Source organism: Lactuca serriola, chromosome 9 (genome assembly GCF_051521515.1).
Source record: "Lactuca serriola cultivar US96UC23 chromosome 9, Lser_US96UC23_V15, whole genome shotgun sequence".
In the NCBI taxonomy this organism is placed as follows: Eukaryota; Viridiplantae; Streptophyta; class Magnoliopsida; order Asterales; family Asteraceae; genus Lactuca; species Lactuca serriola.
The window spans coordinates 37951111-37968112 of record NC_136416.1 but is presented as its reverse complement, the minus strand read 5'-3'; the positions used below and the strand labels follow the sequence as shown (position 1 = coordinate 37968112).

Sequence of the window (17002 nt, the reverse complement as noted above, 5' to 3'; positions counted from 1 at the left end):
CAAGTTAGAGTCAAGGTCAAGGATCCAACCAATTGAAAAGCTTAGTAGGAAGTTTGGGAGTGTTACATGTGTCAAATACAAACGCAAGGGGCAGAACTCAAGAACATGTAAATGTCAAGGTGTTTTCAACGGGAAAGGGGAGGGGGAAGTCAAAATAAAAGTGATAGTCAACATTAGAGGGGAGGAGCAAGTCAAGGTGAAGGTGTTGATCAATATGATAGGGAAGTGACAAGTTAAGGCGGAAGCAATGGTCAATAGAAGAGGGGATGACAATTTGTTTTGTATTTTATGTAAAACATTGTTATGTGATGCTTGTTTGGGTAAACCAGTTGTTATGTTTAAATTTGTGTGTTATTTTGGTAATGACAATTGGTTATTGTAATGCCCAATAGTTATTGTAATGAAGAATCTAATATGGTATTATAGTTTGCATTTCATGTTCTTATTTGGTTTTTTCTAGTAAAGGTTCTTATGCAAAGTACATTCAATGATTTACATTATGGTATTGTACTTTGCTTATCATCATTAAATTCTTTGAACCAAACAACCATTACATCATGCTCGAGTAGGGAAGTCGACGTTGGCAGTAGGGGTTTTTTTCTGCTGTGAAACCTCGACTCGATCACGGAAGGAGGGACAAGGAGAAATCGATTGAATTTCGGTGTAGCTAGGTAAATTAGGATTAAAAATAAATGACTTTTTAATTTCAGGTCGAGTATTTAGAACCGAATAAGCTTTTATTTAGGTAACCCGGACAAAAAAACCCAAGAACCGAATAAGCCTAATATACATACCCAAAACCCGAACCAAATTACTTATTCGAGCCTAACTCGGTTTGGTTCGGCTTTTCGGTCCAAACGCTAGTCCCTATTTACATTGTGCATAGGTCAATTCATCAAAATAAGTACATCCAAAAAAACCTCAGCACTAAACAAACACTGTAACAACAAAAGAAGCTATACATAAGCTCACTGAACCCTAATTCCATAACAAGAAACAAGAAATAAAATTCAGCATGACACCAGAGAAACTTCAATTTCTAAACTTTATCTTCTAAATCTTGAATCGAGAACTTCATGTTGCTCGTGCTCTTAAGTAGACCACGTATGATAGCCTTAGCATGCTCACACATTAACCGGTCAAATCATTCAATGAAACCTCATTTTTAAAAGAAAATAAATAGTGCTACATGAGAAATTATTTAGAGTGAATAATTGACTTACATGTAGAGGGCATGAGTAGAAGTGTCGTCGTCCTGGATTTAATGAAGTCCAAGAGGTGCACACCAAGACATGATTAGTACAAAAGCCTAACACCATGGTGAGGATTTGAAGTGAGAGTGATGTAGTTGTTGACCAAAACAAATGTTAAATAGAAAGGTTTCATTGCAACTTTGGTTCTTTAAGATGAAAAGACGAAATTGCCCTCGTGTGTAGGGCACATGGGAGAGAAAATTGATGTCTTTTAACGGCTGTTAGATTTAGGGACCAAAACCACTCTAAACCCACCAAGTTGTAATCCATAAATTTTACTATCTCTTTCCATGATAAGTAAATTCAAGTTGTAATCCATACACATAGAGTATATATGTATTTCCAAATTAATGGTAAATCACACTACACATTATGAAAGCTGAAACCACAAACATGACATGACACAACTGAAGCTAACAGAATAAATCATAAAATAAAAGGATTCTTATATAACATAAGTATAGCATAAAGAACAAGGATTCAAGAGGATGAAATGTTTGTGCAAGAAAAAAAAAGAATAAAAGTACAAACATTTTGTTTTCAATCATTCATAGTATAGCCAAACTAGTTTCTTCCTTCCGTTAATGTTTTTTTGTTTCCTCTGATTTGGTTTTGAGTTATGACTTATGAGTAGAGAGAGAGAGAGTAATAGTGTACTATGGCCTAGCTCTTTTCATGGTGCAAGAAGGGCATTTATACTGTTTTATGCTTTCAGCCTTGGCTGGTGTGATTTTTACACATTTGCCATGATACCATCTCTCACATATATCACACCCAATCCAGAACTCATCAGCATTGTAGTTTCCACCACAGCTTCCACATTGTGTATCACCATGTTCATCCTCTTCATCTTCATAGCTTTCTTCTGCTACCTTTTGGTTTTGAATGCTTTTCACCTGTCCATCACTTGATCTCTGCAAATAAACCGTATGAACGAAACTAAATGACCATTTTACCCTTGGATTCCGAAAATTAATTTTTTTTTTAAAAGTAATCTGACCTTTGTGCTGGCTTTTGCTTTGCTTCCACTTTCAGCTGCAGTTGGTTTGTCTTTTTTGGGTTTCCTTTCTGATACGACTTCAAACACAGTTGGCATCTCATTAATCATGCTAAACAGACGCTTCCTGTTGAACAAAGTTTTAGGAAGTTGTGATTCTAGATGAAGATGAGATTAAATAATGAAGAGATTGCATAAGATGAAAAAAGGAAGGACCTTTCATTGCGATTAAGGCGAGCTCCAAGATAGAAAGCAACAGAGAGCAACCAGCAATCACTGTGAACAGCAACAAGTGATAACCAGTCTTTGCGATTCATTCCATCTCTTGCAAAGTTTATTCCAAGAGCAGGTTCAGGAAGCTCAGGAGGAACTTCTTCTGCAGGAAGAGTCACTTCCCAGCTTTCGTTTGGATGTCCATATAGACACAGGTTCTCTTTTTCTACTCAAATCAAAACAATCTCATAAGCCAAATACGTACTTCGCTTCACCAATCCATGAATGAATATACATCAATTGCTTCAAAAAGAGTCCAGCATCTAATTCTAATGGTGTTTTTGTATGCGAAGTTTAGTCGACGGTGTTTTTTGTTAGAGTTTTGATCTTGCATTAATCATGGTTCAGTTCCGATTGGAGCTGTTTTATCGATGCATGGAGTTTTTCTTCTGTTTAGCAAAAACTCACAAAAAAAATGCGATGAACTATCGAGATTGTTTGGAGATTTTATCAACTTCAACAATCATCATTACAAATTAGAAAACTAGTCTAAGAATTTAAACAAAACCCTAATTAATTTCTGTCTTGTAATGTAAGGCATTTTGAAAACTCGATTTGAACCGATCTGAGTTTAGGAGATAACTAGTGAAAGTGGAAGTTACCTGGGTCACAAATTCCATAAAATTCATCAACATCTGCACAAATTAAATTGGAACAAAAAAAAAGTCAGTAACGTGAAGAAAAAGAAGAAGGGGGAAATTAATCGGGTGATGAATTAGGGTTTGAATTACCATAAGTCAAAGCACGAACTATGCCTGCACGACGACCGCTGTAATCTCTGAAGATCTCTTCAACTGTACGAGGGCTAGAAGAAATTGAAGCCATTTCCATATAAAACTTTAAAAAAACAAGATCCGGATAAAATACTTTCAATTTCTAAGTCTATAATTTATTGACTATGCAGTTTTGTGCAGAGATCGGGTACAATTTAATCTGAATATTATAAATCAGGAGAGAGAGAGAGAGAGAGAGAGAGAGAGAGAGAGAGAGAGAGAGATGCTTGTACAAGAATCCAAAGGAAAGACGAATGGAGGTACCATTTTTGCTATGAGCACTCCTTGTTGGTATCAACTACCAAGATCCCCAAATGATGTAATAAATTCATAAATAGTTTACTTTTTAGTTTTTAAAATGTCTTTTACCATTTTTGTAGATTTTTTTTTTTTGGTTTTGCCCAAAAATAAAACCTTCTTTTAATAAACATTTGGAACGGTAATAATCTTTGATACGTATACAAAAATATCATTAATTTGATTTACACACATATTATCAGTTATATATACTTTTTTGTGTACATCAGTACATGTGTTAAGAATTTTTTTTCATGTACAAAAAATACAATTGATGATAGGTATTAGCAGTTTTGCGGATGATTTGCCATTTCTTTTTTCCTGAGATGGCAAATTATATGTTGAGGTGGAGATCTACGCAGCATGATGTTCTTTTTTCCAATAAGAATAAAGACATTATGGCAAAACTTTCACAAGTATAAAACTTGATGTTGTAAATCTTGTCATTATATATTGATAATTGGATATCTTTCCTTTTTGAATTTGGACATCATGGGATAAGGATAATCCTAAGAAACGCTCTTACGGTTTTTCCTACTCTTTAATAAGTGGGTTTTCATGTTGAAGTAAAGGGTTTCCAATTTTTTTGTTTTATTTTAAAAGAAGAATTCAAAATATAAATATAATTACCATTGGTTAATGATGAACCAACAATGAAGAAATAGAAGAGGAAGAAAAATGAAGTGGGTACATTTGGTTGTAGGAGTTCTACCAACCGCTACTATAGTACAATCTAAAAGGTACATTTGGTTGTAAGATTTTATATATATAACTCTTAAGATTATATATATATATATATATATATATATATATATATATATATATATATATATAGAGAGAGAGAGAGAGAGAGAGAGAGAGTTAGGTTATTTTGTTTTTACTAACTATTATGTGTCAGAATGCACAAATCTGGACCAACAGATGGAATTCATCAATGTACATGATTTGAGAGTGTATGATATTACAATGGGGTAGCATGTACCATATAATCATACAAATTTTAGCAAAATGGTATTTTGGGCAATTAACTACAGTTATAAAAGGAAATTTTCAGATATTTATGGATAATTAATTCTCCTAATTTTAAAAATATAAATTTTTTTAATTAATTCAATTTTAATTCTAACATAATTTGTAAACATAACTGATTTTATTATGTCAGAATATCTTTTTAGTTAAATGATGCTCTTTCAGAATTTTATTTTATTAAAATATTATTGAAGAATAACAAAGTTTTTGAATCTGAGGTTGTAAAATAACAACATTCTAATATATTCTTATACATCCAAACTTAAATACAAATTCATACATATTCTTATAGACTAAAAGTCTTATACATTTTAATATAATTATACATATTCTAAAAGAATATTAACAAAAATGAATAAAATTCTTAAAAAATAACAATATGTAACGACCCGTCTCCGGTATGATGATTCCATGGTATTTATTTTGAGGTTTTGCTAGAGGGACTCGGCGAGTTCATAGCCTGACTCGCCGAGTAGGGACGGGATTTCGAGCACGTGTTAGCTGGCGACTCGGCGAGTCCATATTCTGGACTTGGCGAATCTGTCTGTCTGGGAGTAACCCTAAATCCCCGGGTTGCCCACTATTTAAGCCACCTTATGGCCTCCATTCTCGCCTCCTTCACCCTCAGAGAGCTGTGAGAAACCCCTAATTCGTTCTTGAGTGTTTTAAGTGATCTTGTGTGCATTTGTGAAGGCTTGAAGAAGGAGAAGAAGAAAGGAGCAAGGAGAAGAATTGTAGAGCAAAGATTCTAGGGAAAGCAAGAGTTCTTTGAGGTATTCTTCGGATTTCCTTCCCTTTTATGCTTTAAAACCCCCTCTAGATCTAGTTGATGCTTTTCTCAAGCCTTATGTTGATATGGAAGCCCTTTTATGTCGAGATATCCTTAGATCTGTTCATTTAGGAGTTGTAGAGCCCAGATCTATTGCCTTTATGGAGCTATTTTGCATCATAACCCTAGATCTACCCTTTTAAGTGCCTTTTTAGCCTTTATTCCCTTTTTCATGTGTTTGTACACGTAAAGTTGGAAACTTTACGTGGTAAATCAGCTTATTGGACTCAGATCTATCATTTGTATGTAATGGATTCAAGCAGAATCGAGTGTAGATTAGTTGCATGGTTGTGACTCGGCGAGTCGAGTCGCGAGTCCCCGATTTCTTCCTTTTGAGCGGTGTCGAGTGGGACCAGTGAGTAGTGGAGTGGACTCAGCGAGTTTGAGGGTAGACTCAGTAATGGAGGGACTCGGCGAGTTGTTCTTATAACTCGGCGAGTCCAAGGCAATCTCCTTAAGCTCAAGAACAACTCGTCGAGTTGTTCATATGACTCGGCGAGTCGGATGAAGATTGTCTGAGTTCTTGGATCGAGAGGGTACTCGTCGAGTCGATGTCATACTCGACGAGTAGCCACAAGTAGGATTGAGAAGTGAGATTAGAGACTCGGCGAGTTGGCGGCCCAACTCGGCGAGTCAGGTCAACTGTGGGTTGACTTTGACCGAGAGTTGACTTTGACCAAGGGTAAAAGAGTCATTTTACCCAGTGCAGTGTTTAGTATTTGATTGAGTGTGTTTATGGACTTGTAGCCGGGGAGATACCGGAGCAGCAGCAGTTAGCCCTCAGAGCCATTCACTCAGCAGCCAGTTCACGAGGTGAGTTTCCTTCCAGTAGGAACGGGTCTAAGGCCACAATGCCGGCCCGTTTAGCTAGCAGTAGTATCCGGATTTTGATCTGATGCAGTAGTTAGCATGTTTGATGCCTTCGTGGCTTAGACAGGATTTATGTGTGTTCATGTTAGTGATATGTTTATGCTATGTTCAGTCAGCTTCGGACTTCGGTCCGATGTAGGGGACAAGGTCCCAGTCAGCTTCGGACTTCGGTCCGATGTCAGCTTCGGACTTCGGTTCAATGTAGGGGACAAGGTCCCAGTCAACTTCGGACTTCGGTCTGATGTCAGCTTCGGACTTCGGTTCAATGTAGGGGACAAGGTCCCAGTCAGCTTCGGACTTCGGTCCGATGTCAGCTTCGGACTTCGGTCCGATGGAGGGGGCAAGGCCCCAGTCAGTTAGCTTCGGACTTTGGTCCGATGTAGGGGACAAGGTCCCAGTCAGTCAGCTTCGGACTTCGGTTCGATGGAGGGGGCAAGGCCCCAGTATGTGCTTGATATGTTATTGTATGGTATGTGGTAGTTTGGGGGAGCTCACTAAGCTTCGTGCTTACAGTTTCAGTTTTTGGTTTCAGGTACTTCCGCAAGCAAAGGGAAGAGCTCGGGATGATGGCATCGCACACACCACAGCTTCAGCTTTTATCCTGGGAGTTGATTCAGTTTTTGATTTAGATATGATACAGTTTTTCCCTCACAGTGTTTTTATTATGTTTGAGATACATCACGTATGGTTTTATGATATGACACTCAGATTATGGTTTTTGGTTATGTTGAAAAATGAAATTTTTGGGTCGTATTTTTGGGTCGTTTCACAATATTATTAAAATGTGAGTATGTTCAAACTTTATTCATTCTTCAAGTTATTCCTATTAGGTCTTCAACACATTCTTCCAGTCATTCCTATCACAAATACGACAAAAACTAATAATGGTTAAAAACATGTTGCTTGCAATTAACTATCACTTTATATATTCTGGTAGAATACATAAAATATATTCTGGCAGAATACATAGATTTTATTTTGACAAAATATATTCTGACAGAATACCTAGAATACATTCAAAAGTATCGCATTAACTGCTAATATAATTTTAGATTCCAAATACACAATAACAAGGGAGAATAGAAATTAGAATTCAAAATCACATAATTAACCAAAATAATACACAAGATGAGTAGCTTTCACCAATCTATATTGGCATATGATATTAAGCCTTTACTATGTTGGTATATGAAATCAAACAAAATTAATTCACTGTTTTGTCATATGAAATCAACCCCATCAGTATATACATAGAATATGGAAGACTACATAGTATACATTCTGGCAGAATATTGCACATACTTTCTTTGCTTGTGCTTCTTCAATGGTTTACGTATAAGTTACAAATCAACAACACAATTACTTCCTCAAATTTCATGAGATGAGATAACATAAATTAATTTCATGATCATTCTTTTAATTAGGCCTATTGAAATTATATATTCATATGATGCGAGAATTGAACCAAACAATATTAGTGCACTTTACACAAACATAAATTGATAACTGAACCAAACATAATTGAAAGGTAAACAACTATTTGAAAAAGTAACAACCAAAACCATTACTCAAAATATAAGAACTATCTAAACTCAGTAACAATTCACTAAGGACCATAGAAAAGAGTTTTTAATGGACAAGTGACAAATTACAAAGTAAATCTTCATTTAGGCATTTAGTCGAACACTTGGTGTGCAGAAAAAAAGGACTTGGATAACTAAAACACTTCCTGAGAAACTTATATTAATATCAACAAATAAATGGTCTGACTGAAATCTATCAGAAGAGTTAAATATATAATTTAAATTCAACAAAAAAATCGATTAGAACCCAAAAATCGCAAAAACAGAGGCTTTAAACTGGAGAGAAATTGTAAAAGAAAGATGATGTTTTTTTCAACCCTTTGAATCGACTTACCAGATGGCCGAAATAGAGGCTATATACGAGATTGAGAGGATGACAGGTGAGCTTTTGTTTCAGCAATTGAAACTTTTTTGGGGTCGAGGTCGACTTCTGTTGGGATGGTAATGAAGGGACGATGGTTGTTGAAGAACAAACACCCACGATGAACAAACCCTAGTGAATTGGGTGGGGATGGGAGCACAATCACTTGATTTGCTGAAGTGAGAAAATTGAAGATGGAAAAAAAGGTATCGACGATTTGGAGGAAGCTAGGGTTTATAAAAATATTGCAGATTTCATTTAATAATTTTCCAAAGATACAAGATTTAATTTTGGTTTAAAAAGATAAAATGACCAAGCTACCCTTATTTCTAAAGTTAATGATTTATATTTTTCTAAAATCTCATTGGTCCTTTCAAGCACACAATACTTGTCAAAAACATTTGAACCTAACTATATATATATATATATATATATATATATATATATATATATATATATATATATATATACAGACATCAATCAAAACTGTTGATCCTAGATTATACCTTAATATCTCCGCATAATAACTCTTTAATTTTTCATATTGTGTCATCAAACCGTTTTCAATCTCGTTCAGTCAATATTTTTTTGCATTCCCACACCGGTCAACACTCATTGAGGTTGAATGTTTTGGCAACTTCATTTTTAACTCATTTTGGGGTTTTCTTGTTTATAAAATGTGTTTCCCATCAATGAATATTTCACTAATGACCTCCAAACTTGAAGGTTTTAGCATAATTATGTTTATCAATTAAGGACTTAATCTCGAATGATTTTTTCTTACTCATCCAAGTAGCCCATAATCTAAAAGGACACGATTTTTTTTTTGTCATTTTTACAACATCTAGCTAACAACCTTGTTTTATTTTATTTTTATACCATAGCTTATTACGCATTTAAAAGTCGCTTAGGTTCTTTAAGATTGCAGGACCTCATACCAAGGATAGGTACTACTATTGTATCTCATTTTTTTAATTTGAATCATGAACAGGAAACATAGTGATATGTGTATGTGGTGCGATCATCTGATTCATTATTGTCATCGTGATCATTTGTAGAAATAACATTAATGTGGATTGCCTCGCGAAATAGCAATAAAACTTTTCCAGGCATTTGTAATTCGTGACCTAATTAGAAAACATCTTGCTTCGAACATAGGAGTTGCTAACAGTCAAATTCGGAAAAAAAAAAAAAAAAAAAAAAAAAAAAAAAAAAAAAAAAAAAACACGATTGTATGGGAAATACTTCAGAAAATTTTGGATGACCATTATGTATTGATGAATAGACATAGAAAAGGATCAACAAACTTCCTTAATGGTTTTACCTTATCATAAATAAGCAAACCTTTCACTAGAAGTACCTCCATTTTCTACTTTATCTTCCTCAATTCACTCAAGTACTAATTTATTCAATCATCCCATTGTTACCAAAACATTCATCTAAAGATTTTTGCAGTGAAATATCTAAACATTCGCGAACTACTTACACAAGTAAAATAGTAGTCATTTGAAGATTTTTGCAGTGTGTATCATCATATTATTGACAAACATATAAAATAACATAAAGGAAAGCTTGTGAGACATGTTTCGCAAACTATCAACAAATTCTTGAGAAAATATATTCTTGTTTTGCATAAGTATATAATAATAGTAAATATATATTGCTATAAACACTTCTTAAGTGCAAATCTATTGTTATTTCATTCACATTTAATTTAACCCATGTTGATATAACCTTACAACATAAACATATCTAATCATTGTTTCTTTATCTAAATACATCACAAACTAAGCCTCTTAAACCAACAATCAAGTATGCAATACCAATCCTTAACACAAATGCTTGAAAAAAAATTACACCGGACTAAAATCCAGACCTAAAAAAAGACAAAACACGCATGCATACGCACAAAAAGACATAAATATCTTTCTCATGTTGTGTGTGTGTGTTTGTGAAGACATCCCCTCAAATTATCAATTCATACAAAAAGTTAACCAAATTACACAAAAATCACAAACCAAAACAAAATCTAGATCATCACAAATCACAATATCCCTTTGAGAAAATAAATATCTAACACAAACAAACTAAAACATAAAAAAAAACCTCCACCAACCAGTCTGACAGCCAACATGAAATGAAACAGACAGGTGTATCTGTATCTGAATATAGAAAAAGAAAAGCTCAAACTTCAAGAAGACGTCAGCAACCTCTTGATACCCGATTTTTGATCAGATGTCAACCGATTAGGGAACTTTATATCAAAATTGATCCTCAAATTCCCTTTTTTGGTTGGTTGTTTGGGAATAGGCATACCTTCACCTTTAACAACTTCTTCATAAGTAGGAGTAATTACAGAATTGATGGGAACCGTTAGATTTCGTCCATCAAGGGTTGAGATTTGTGCAGTGTAACCTGTTAGCGCTTCTGCTAATGATATTTTTTGGGTGCACACAAGATCATTGCCATCGCGTTTGAAAACAGGGTGTGGTTTTTCATCAATGATGAACACAAGATCTGAAGGAATTACACCTCTTTGTTCGTTTCCTTTTTCAGGGAATGTGATTTTTGTACCCTTTTTCCAACCCGGTTTTATTTCTATTGCCAGGATTTCTTCTACTGTACTCGATCTCCTGCATTCAAAGAGAATCGATTCGTATCCATAATTAAACCCTTTAATTTAGGAAGGTCGAATCAATCAGAACATTTATTTTTTTTTTTAAAATCAATATTTATGATTCTCGTATAAACCCTAAAGAAGTTAAGAAAATGAATTATGAATGAACATACCCGGATCCATCAGAAACATCTCTTGAAATCTTCATCTTCTTTGTAGTTCCTTTAAACAAATCCTCCAAGCTACATGGCAACACGCGTTCAATCATGGCTCCTTTCCTAGGTGGCATACTTGCTGAAGATCCTTCACCAACACCAGAAGCGCCTCTGAATTGAGAAAAAATGTCATCTCCAAACATACTTCTTTGAAACTGGCTCCCTGAATGTGAGTGTGAATGTGATCCTCCAAATGGGCTTGAGAACCCGAAAAACTCTGAGAAGATATCGTCTGCATTTCGGGGATTAAACCTGAATGTGGTTGAGCCACCATCATGGGGCATGCCGGAAAACCCAAAGCCACCAGCTCCAGGAGGTGGCATCTGCCCCTTCAAACCCTCTTCACCATACTGATCATAAACTGCTCTCTTTTGTGGATCACTTAAAACCTGGTATATGTGTATGGATCAAATCCCTAATTAGATCATCATCATATCAACTGTTGAATTTGCAAAATCTATGTTTAGATATATACACAATTCAAATTGAAGTAATCAAGCACAAAGATTAACATTTGGATCAAAACCCTTGTGAGAATAATAACACATACAATGATACGCAAAGGATGTGTTTCAATGGTGGTGATTATGATCCTTACAGCTGCAATGCTCATATCGAATTGCACATCCAAACACCCACCAAATTGAAGTGTAAATTTGAAAAAAAAAAAAGTGAACTTTGGATATGGATTTGATCAACAGGGTTTCATACAGATACAAAGTAGGATTCGGGGATAGTTTTGAATTAGACTTGGGGATCTTTTGTGTCGTTAGGGTTCTTACAATTGGGGAAACTTATGTTTAGATATATAGATATCCAATTCAATTGAACTAATCAAGTAATCAAAGCCCGTGCTAAAAACAGATATATATGCTCTAGATTTCAATGCAAAATTGGAAGAAATTTAGTTGCGTGTACACATACATCGTAGGCCTCGGAGATGGTTTTGAATTTGGCTTCGGCATCTTTTTTGTTATTAGGGTTCTTATCAGGGTGCCACTTCATAGCGAGTTTCCGATATGCTTTCTTCAAATCATCGTCTTTAGCGTTGCGGTCCACTTGAAGAACCTTGTAGTAATCGACGCCCATGGTAACTCAGATCTCTCCCCCTCTATCTCTCTTTCTATCTCTAAGTAAGTATATAGTAGTCGGAGAGTTATTTATAAGTTTGATGATGTTTCTCGTATCTTCAAGAAAGGGTCAGCTCTCCGGCGATGGCAAGAATTAGCAGGTGGGTTGCATCTTCAGCAAAGGCAGTCTAGTCCAACCACCGTCAATAAAAATAAATAAATAAAATAAAAATTGGTTTTGTAGCTTAGACAACATAGCAAAAATGTACATGGTTATCACGACATCACACGAAACCTATACAAATTGGACACGAAATAAATCGGGTTTCATAAAATATTTTAACATGTTTAAATAACCGGCTTAACACGACACGACATGGAAATTAAACGGGTAAGGTTAGGATTAAAAATTTCATCTCGAATATGACTCAAAAATAACTTATTTATTTATATGTAAGTTTTTTTTTTATTTTTTAAATAAACTAAAAAAATACAAAACCAAAACAATACGTAAAAAAAACTTTTGGATTGAGTCGTCTTATAATGTTGAAATGACTTAGCCGTCTAAATCAAGAATTCATTTTTGGTTTCTGTTCTCTCCCAAAATATACAGTCCTTTGACCACTATCTAATCCCCATGATCTTGTTTTTCACCTCCTTTGCTCCTGCTCTTTCAATTTTGTCATTTAAATTTGTTATGACTTCATCTATTCTGCCTCTAAACTATTAGTTTTTTTTTTCCGTCTACCCAACTTCTACTCTTTCAACATGCTCAATATTTTAATCTCACACGACACGACATATTTCAAGGTATTCTCCTAACACGAAACCCAACATGAACTCGACACGAAAATAAACGGGTTGACACAACACGTTAATTAAACGGGTCGGGTTAAGGTTAAGCATTTTCAACCCGTTTAATGTTTCGACATGACACGATTGTCACCTCTAGTTACCATTACCACCGGTCTAAAATAGAAGTTTTGTTATAGTTTTGGTCCAAATTTTAAAATATTTATAATGACAATTATACACTTATTTTTGTTTTTTCTATTTTTTTCAATTATGTGTATAAAAACCAAAAATAAAAATCCAATCTCACATTTATTATACTACCCACCCTTAATGTTTGTTTCTCCTTCTCTCTATCTCCTCTCAACACCACCACCACCACGATCTGCCGGAAAAATCGGAGAGTCGTCGTCACCTCCATCTGTCGGAAAATTAGAACGCCACCACTACCATCTGTAGGACAATCAAAACTATCGGAAAAAGTTTCTATGCAGATTGGTGTCTAGGATTGGGATGGAAGAAGGATATGTTGTCGTCTATATGTAGGTCACGACGGTAGTCGTGAATGGGATTTGTTGTCATCAATGGAGATATATGTTCATCGGAGTTGAAATCTAGGGTGTGTGTTCGTATGAGTTCAGATCTACAAACACTAAGAAACAGTGACCACGAACAGATTTGAGAATGATGTATATAGAAAAAATCTGTCAATCTAATAGAAAAAAACGCTCAACGAACAAATCCAAAGGGTTTTCTCCACTTTTTGTAACATCACAAAAATTAAGGTAAAATGTTTCAATTTCAAAATCAAACCAAAAGCAATAATTATTTACAAAACATAGTTCCCAAAATGTCAAATCATAAATCAGAGTATCCCAAGATCAAATCTCATAAAATCTGAAGGATGTGCACGATCAAGCCTTCGCCTTGCCCCTGTCATCTGAAGTACTTGAAACCATAACAATCAAATTGTTAGTCAAAGCTTAGCGAGTTTCCCCAAGGTACCACACATAACCATACAAATAATAGCATGCATATTAGGTCCACAAATATCGAACTGAATTACCCCTAAGCCCACATCATGAGTCTGGCTTACCTTTCTGGCGCACAGCTCATGTCTGGATTGCTCCCGAGCCTACAGCATAAGTTTGTCTTGCCTTTTCTGGCCCGCAACTTATCTTTGGCTTACTCTCAAGTTTGTTGGCTTCCGCACAAAGCAGTATTGTCTCAACTCAACCGCAGTATGTCGACATATGCAACAGACAAACATATAACAACAAACATATAAACATGTCAATCTTAACATATCACACATCATAACAACATCTTAAACCAGGATACATAATCTATTGGGCCGAAATTGGTGTCGTCGACCCACAAGTATAGTGAGGAAACTCACCTCAATGTCAGGAAGATAGATGAACTGAATATTACTCCAACTAATGGCTCTACGGGTCACCTGCACAACACCTAGGGACCAAGCCTCAATCTACTATTCAAAATATCCCAATCAACCTGAATTCAAACTTGGTCAAAGTTAACGGTCAATGTTCAAAAGTCAAAGTCAAGTTCAACCTCAATTGACCTCCACGTCGTGGCCATCCTTCGGCCACGTTCTGGCTGATGGATTTAACCCGATCAGAACCCAGTCTCAAAAAAATCCACATTCGTACCAAAATACATAGCCATGTTGTTTCCCCAAAGCACCAGGTCATGGAAGAGACAGTCTCAAAACAGTCGCGAAAAATCTCAACGCCACGTTGTGGCACCCTACTACCACGTCGTGGGAGAACGTATGAAGACATAATTCTTTCCAAGGTCCTTAATCTGTAAAGCCTTTAGCCCAAAATTTCCAGAAATCATCTAGGGTTCCTATTGGTCCTTAAAAATGTAAACTTTATGGTCATGCATGCCCCTATGCATGTCCTCTATCAAATCTAGGTCAAAAAAGATTTAAAAAAAGGACCTAAACTCATGCAAGGATCCCAAACCACAACCATTTCTCAACTCTACAAAGTATAGTGTCCTTGGGAATCCTAAGATTCATAAAGTTGCAAACTCTACCACTTTGTTTCACTCAAAATCCATCAAAGAATTTAGTCATGCAAGATAACTCTAGATCCATAGAGAAAAGATGAAAAGCTAGATTAAATATCCTTACAAACGCTCTAGCAAAATGATTCTAGAGATTGAAGAATGGTGTTTGCTTGCTTCTTGGACTTAATCTTCTTCTACTTCCTTTAGCATCACCAAAAAGGATTGAAAATGAGCTCAAAATCTTCAAGGTGGGTTAAGGTTAGGTTTACGGGGCTGGAGAATGATGAAGGCTGAAGATGGGCAACCTTAGCCTCCCCACTTTCCTTAAAATACCTGAAAAATTAGGGTTTTCATGATAGAGGGTTGCCACGTCGTGGCTAATAGATGCCAAGTCATAGAGGTCATTAAATGATCCACGAAACTTCCATCATCTCCATGTCATGGGATATCTTCACCACAACGTGGCCACTACCAAAATCCAAAATACATTAAAACTAATTACCTCCAAGAATTTGGATGTTACAATTCTCCCCCATTTGAATCAGACTTTGTCCTTGAAGTCCGCTGCTGCAAGCAACTATGGATAGTGAATCCTTGACCCACTATCTTTAACCAATGAAGAATAATCATCACTACTCCACCTGAAATCCGGAGATCCAATACCTCGTTTGACTCCCAAGCAGGCAAAAGCATCTCGGAAAATAGTCAGCACTATTGTGCTAAAATCATCAACATAAATACATATTACTACTATGTAATCGGATGTGTATTTGGAATAAATACACCTATCAACACTATTATGCTAAAATCCAAAAGCAGTCACAGTGGTGTCAAATCTCTCATGCCACTGTTAGGGAGCTTGCTTCAACCCGTACAAGGATTTAATAAGTCTACACATTTTATTTTCCTATCCAAGTATCACGAAACCTTCAGGTTACTCTAAGTAAATCTCCTCCTTGAGATAACCATTTAGAAAGGCCGTCTTCACATGCATTTGATGAATGTAAAATCATTTCAAAGCTGGTATTTCTATGAGAGTTCTAATAGAACTAATCCTAGAAACTAGGGCATATGTATAAAAATAATCGATCCATTCTCGTTGCATGTAGCCTTTAACAACTAATATTGTTTTATAGGTAGATATGGATCCATTTGGATGATATTTTCTCTTAAATATCCATTTGGATCCTATAGTTCTCTTTCCCTTGGGTAGATTAGCTAACTCCTAAGTTCCATTACCCATAATTGAATCCATTTCGTCATTTATGGCTTCCGTCCACAAAAGGAGCATCTCTAAATGTCATGGATTCAATTAAGGTTTTAGGATCATCATCCAAATTAATGGAAAATATGACCTCTCTTATAACGTTATTTTATGTTCCTTCGACCAAATAAGAATAGAAATCGTCTCCAAAAATTTTCTCTATTCTAGCCCTAGTACTTCTCATTGGTTCTTCCACAATAGGAGGAGGTGGAAGTATTTCTCGAGAAGTACTTGTAGATGTTGTATGGCTGGAGTCTTCATCATCCCTAGAAAACTTGTCATCAAAGAATTCCACATCTCTGGATTCCACAACAACACCTGATTCAATATCTATTAACTAGTAAGCATTGCTATTGTGAGCATATCCAATAAATATACTCTTATTAGCTCGTGCTCCCAATTTGGTTCGCTTAGGATTGGGAGTCCGATAATAAGCAACACACCCCCACACTTTCAAATAGTCTAGGTTAGGCTTTCTACCTTTCCACAACTCATAAGGGCTTGTAGGAATCACACGACTAGTGATCCTATTATGAACATAGCAAGCAGTCAATAGTTCTTCCCCCACATATTGTTTGGTTGACCTAATTGGTTCAACATACAGTTGACCATCTCAAAAAGGGTTCAGTTCTTTCTTTCAGCCAAACCATTCTACTGACTATTGGGGAGTATATGGTGAAGTTCGTTCATTTTTTATTCCATTCTCTTCACAAAATGTGTCAAACTCTTGGTTGAATTATTC

The 17002-nt window shown here is 35.6% G+C and overlaps 2 protein-coding genes across 2 annotated transcripts; both read right to left on the bottom strand.

The window, feature by feature from the left end:
- Nucleotides 1-1675: 1675 nt before the first annotated feature.
- LOC145073043 (PHD finger protein ALFIN-LIKE 2-like) lies at nucleotides 1676-3571 on the bottom strand. The gene is made up of 5 exons (XM_079019588.1): nucleotides 3255-3571; nucleotides 3126-3158; nucleotides 2467-2689; nucleotides 2254-2377; nucleotides 1676-2167 (listed from the first exon to the last, which is right to left on the bottom strand). The coding sequence occupies exons 1-5, from the start codon at nucleotides 3352-3354 to the stop codon at nucleotides 1910-1912; spliced, it is 738 nt and encodes a 245-aa protein (XP_078875714.1). The 5' UTR covers nucleotides 3355-3571; the 3' UTR covers nucleotides 1676-1909.
- A 6596-nt stretch (nucleotides 3572-10167) lies between these two features.
- LOC145073207 (uncharacterized) lies at nucleotides 10168-12385 on the bottom strand. The gene is made up of 3 exons (XM_079019768.1): nucleotides 12022-12385; nucleotides 11056-11486; nucleotides 10168-10898 (listed from the first exon to the last, which is right to left on the bottom strand). The coding sequence occupies exons 1-3, from the start codon at nucleotides 12184-12186 to the stop codon at nucleotides 10457-10459; spliced, it is 1038 nt and encodes a 345-aa protein (XP_078875894.1). The 5' UTR covers nucleotides 12187-12385; the 3' UTR covers nucleotides 10168-10456.
- Between the last annotated feature and the right edge of the window lie 4617 nt (nucleotides 12386-17002).

Coding starts and splice junctions, on each gene's coding strand:
- LOC145073043 (XM_079019588.1), bottom strand. CDS start 3,354: ATGGAAATGGCTTCAATTTCTTCTAGCCCTCGTACAGTTGAAGAGATC. Junction 2,690..3,125: donor TTATGGAATTTGTGACCCAG/GTAACTTCCACT, acceptor TGATTTGAGTAG/AAAAAGAGAACCTGTGTCTA. Junction 2,378..2,466: donor CGCCTTAATCGCAATGAAAG/GTCCTTCCTTTT, acceptor TTTGTTCAACAG/GAAGCGTCTGTTTAGCATGA.
- LOC145073207 (XM_079019768.1), bottom strand. CDS start 12,186: ATGGGCGTCGATTACTACAAGGTTCTTCAAGTGGACCGCAACGCTAAA. Junction 11,487..12,021: donor CCATCTCCGAGGCCTACGAT/GTATGTGTACAC, acceptor CACATATACCAG/GTTTTAAGTGATCCACAAAA. Junction 10,899..11,055: donor GATGTTTCTGATGGATCCGG/GTATGTTCATTC, acceptor CTTTGAATGCAG/GAGATCGAGTACAGTAGAAG.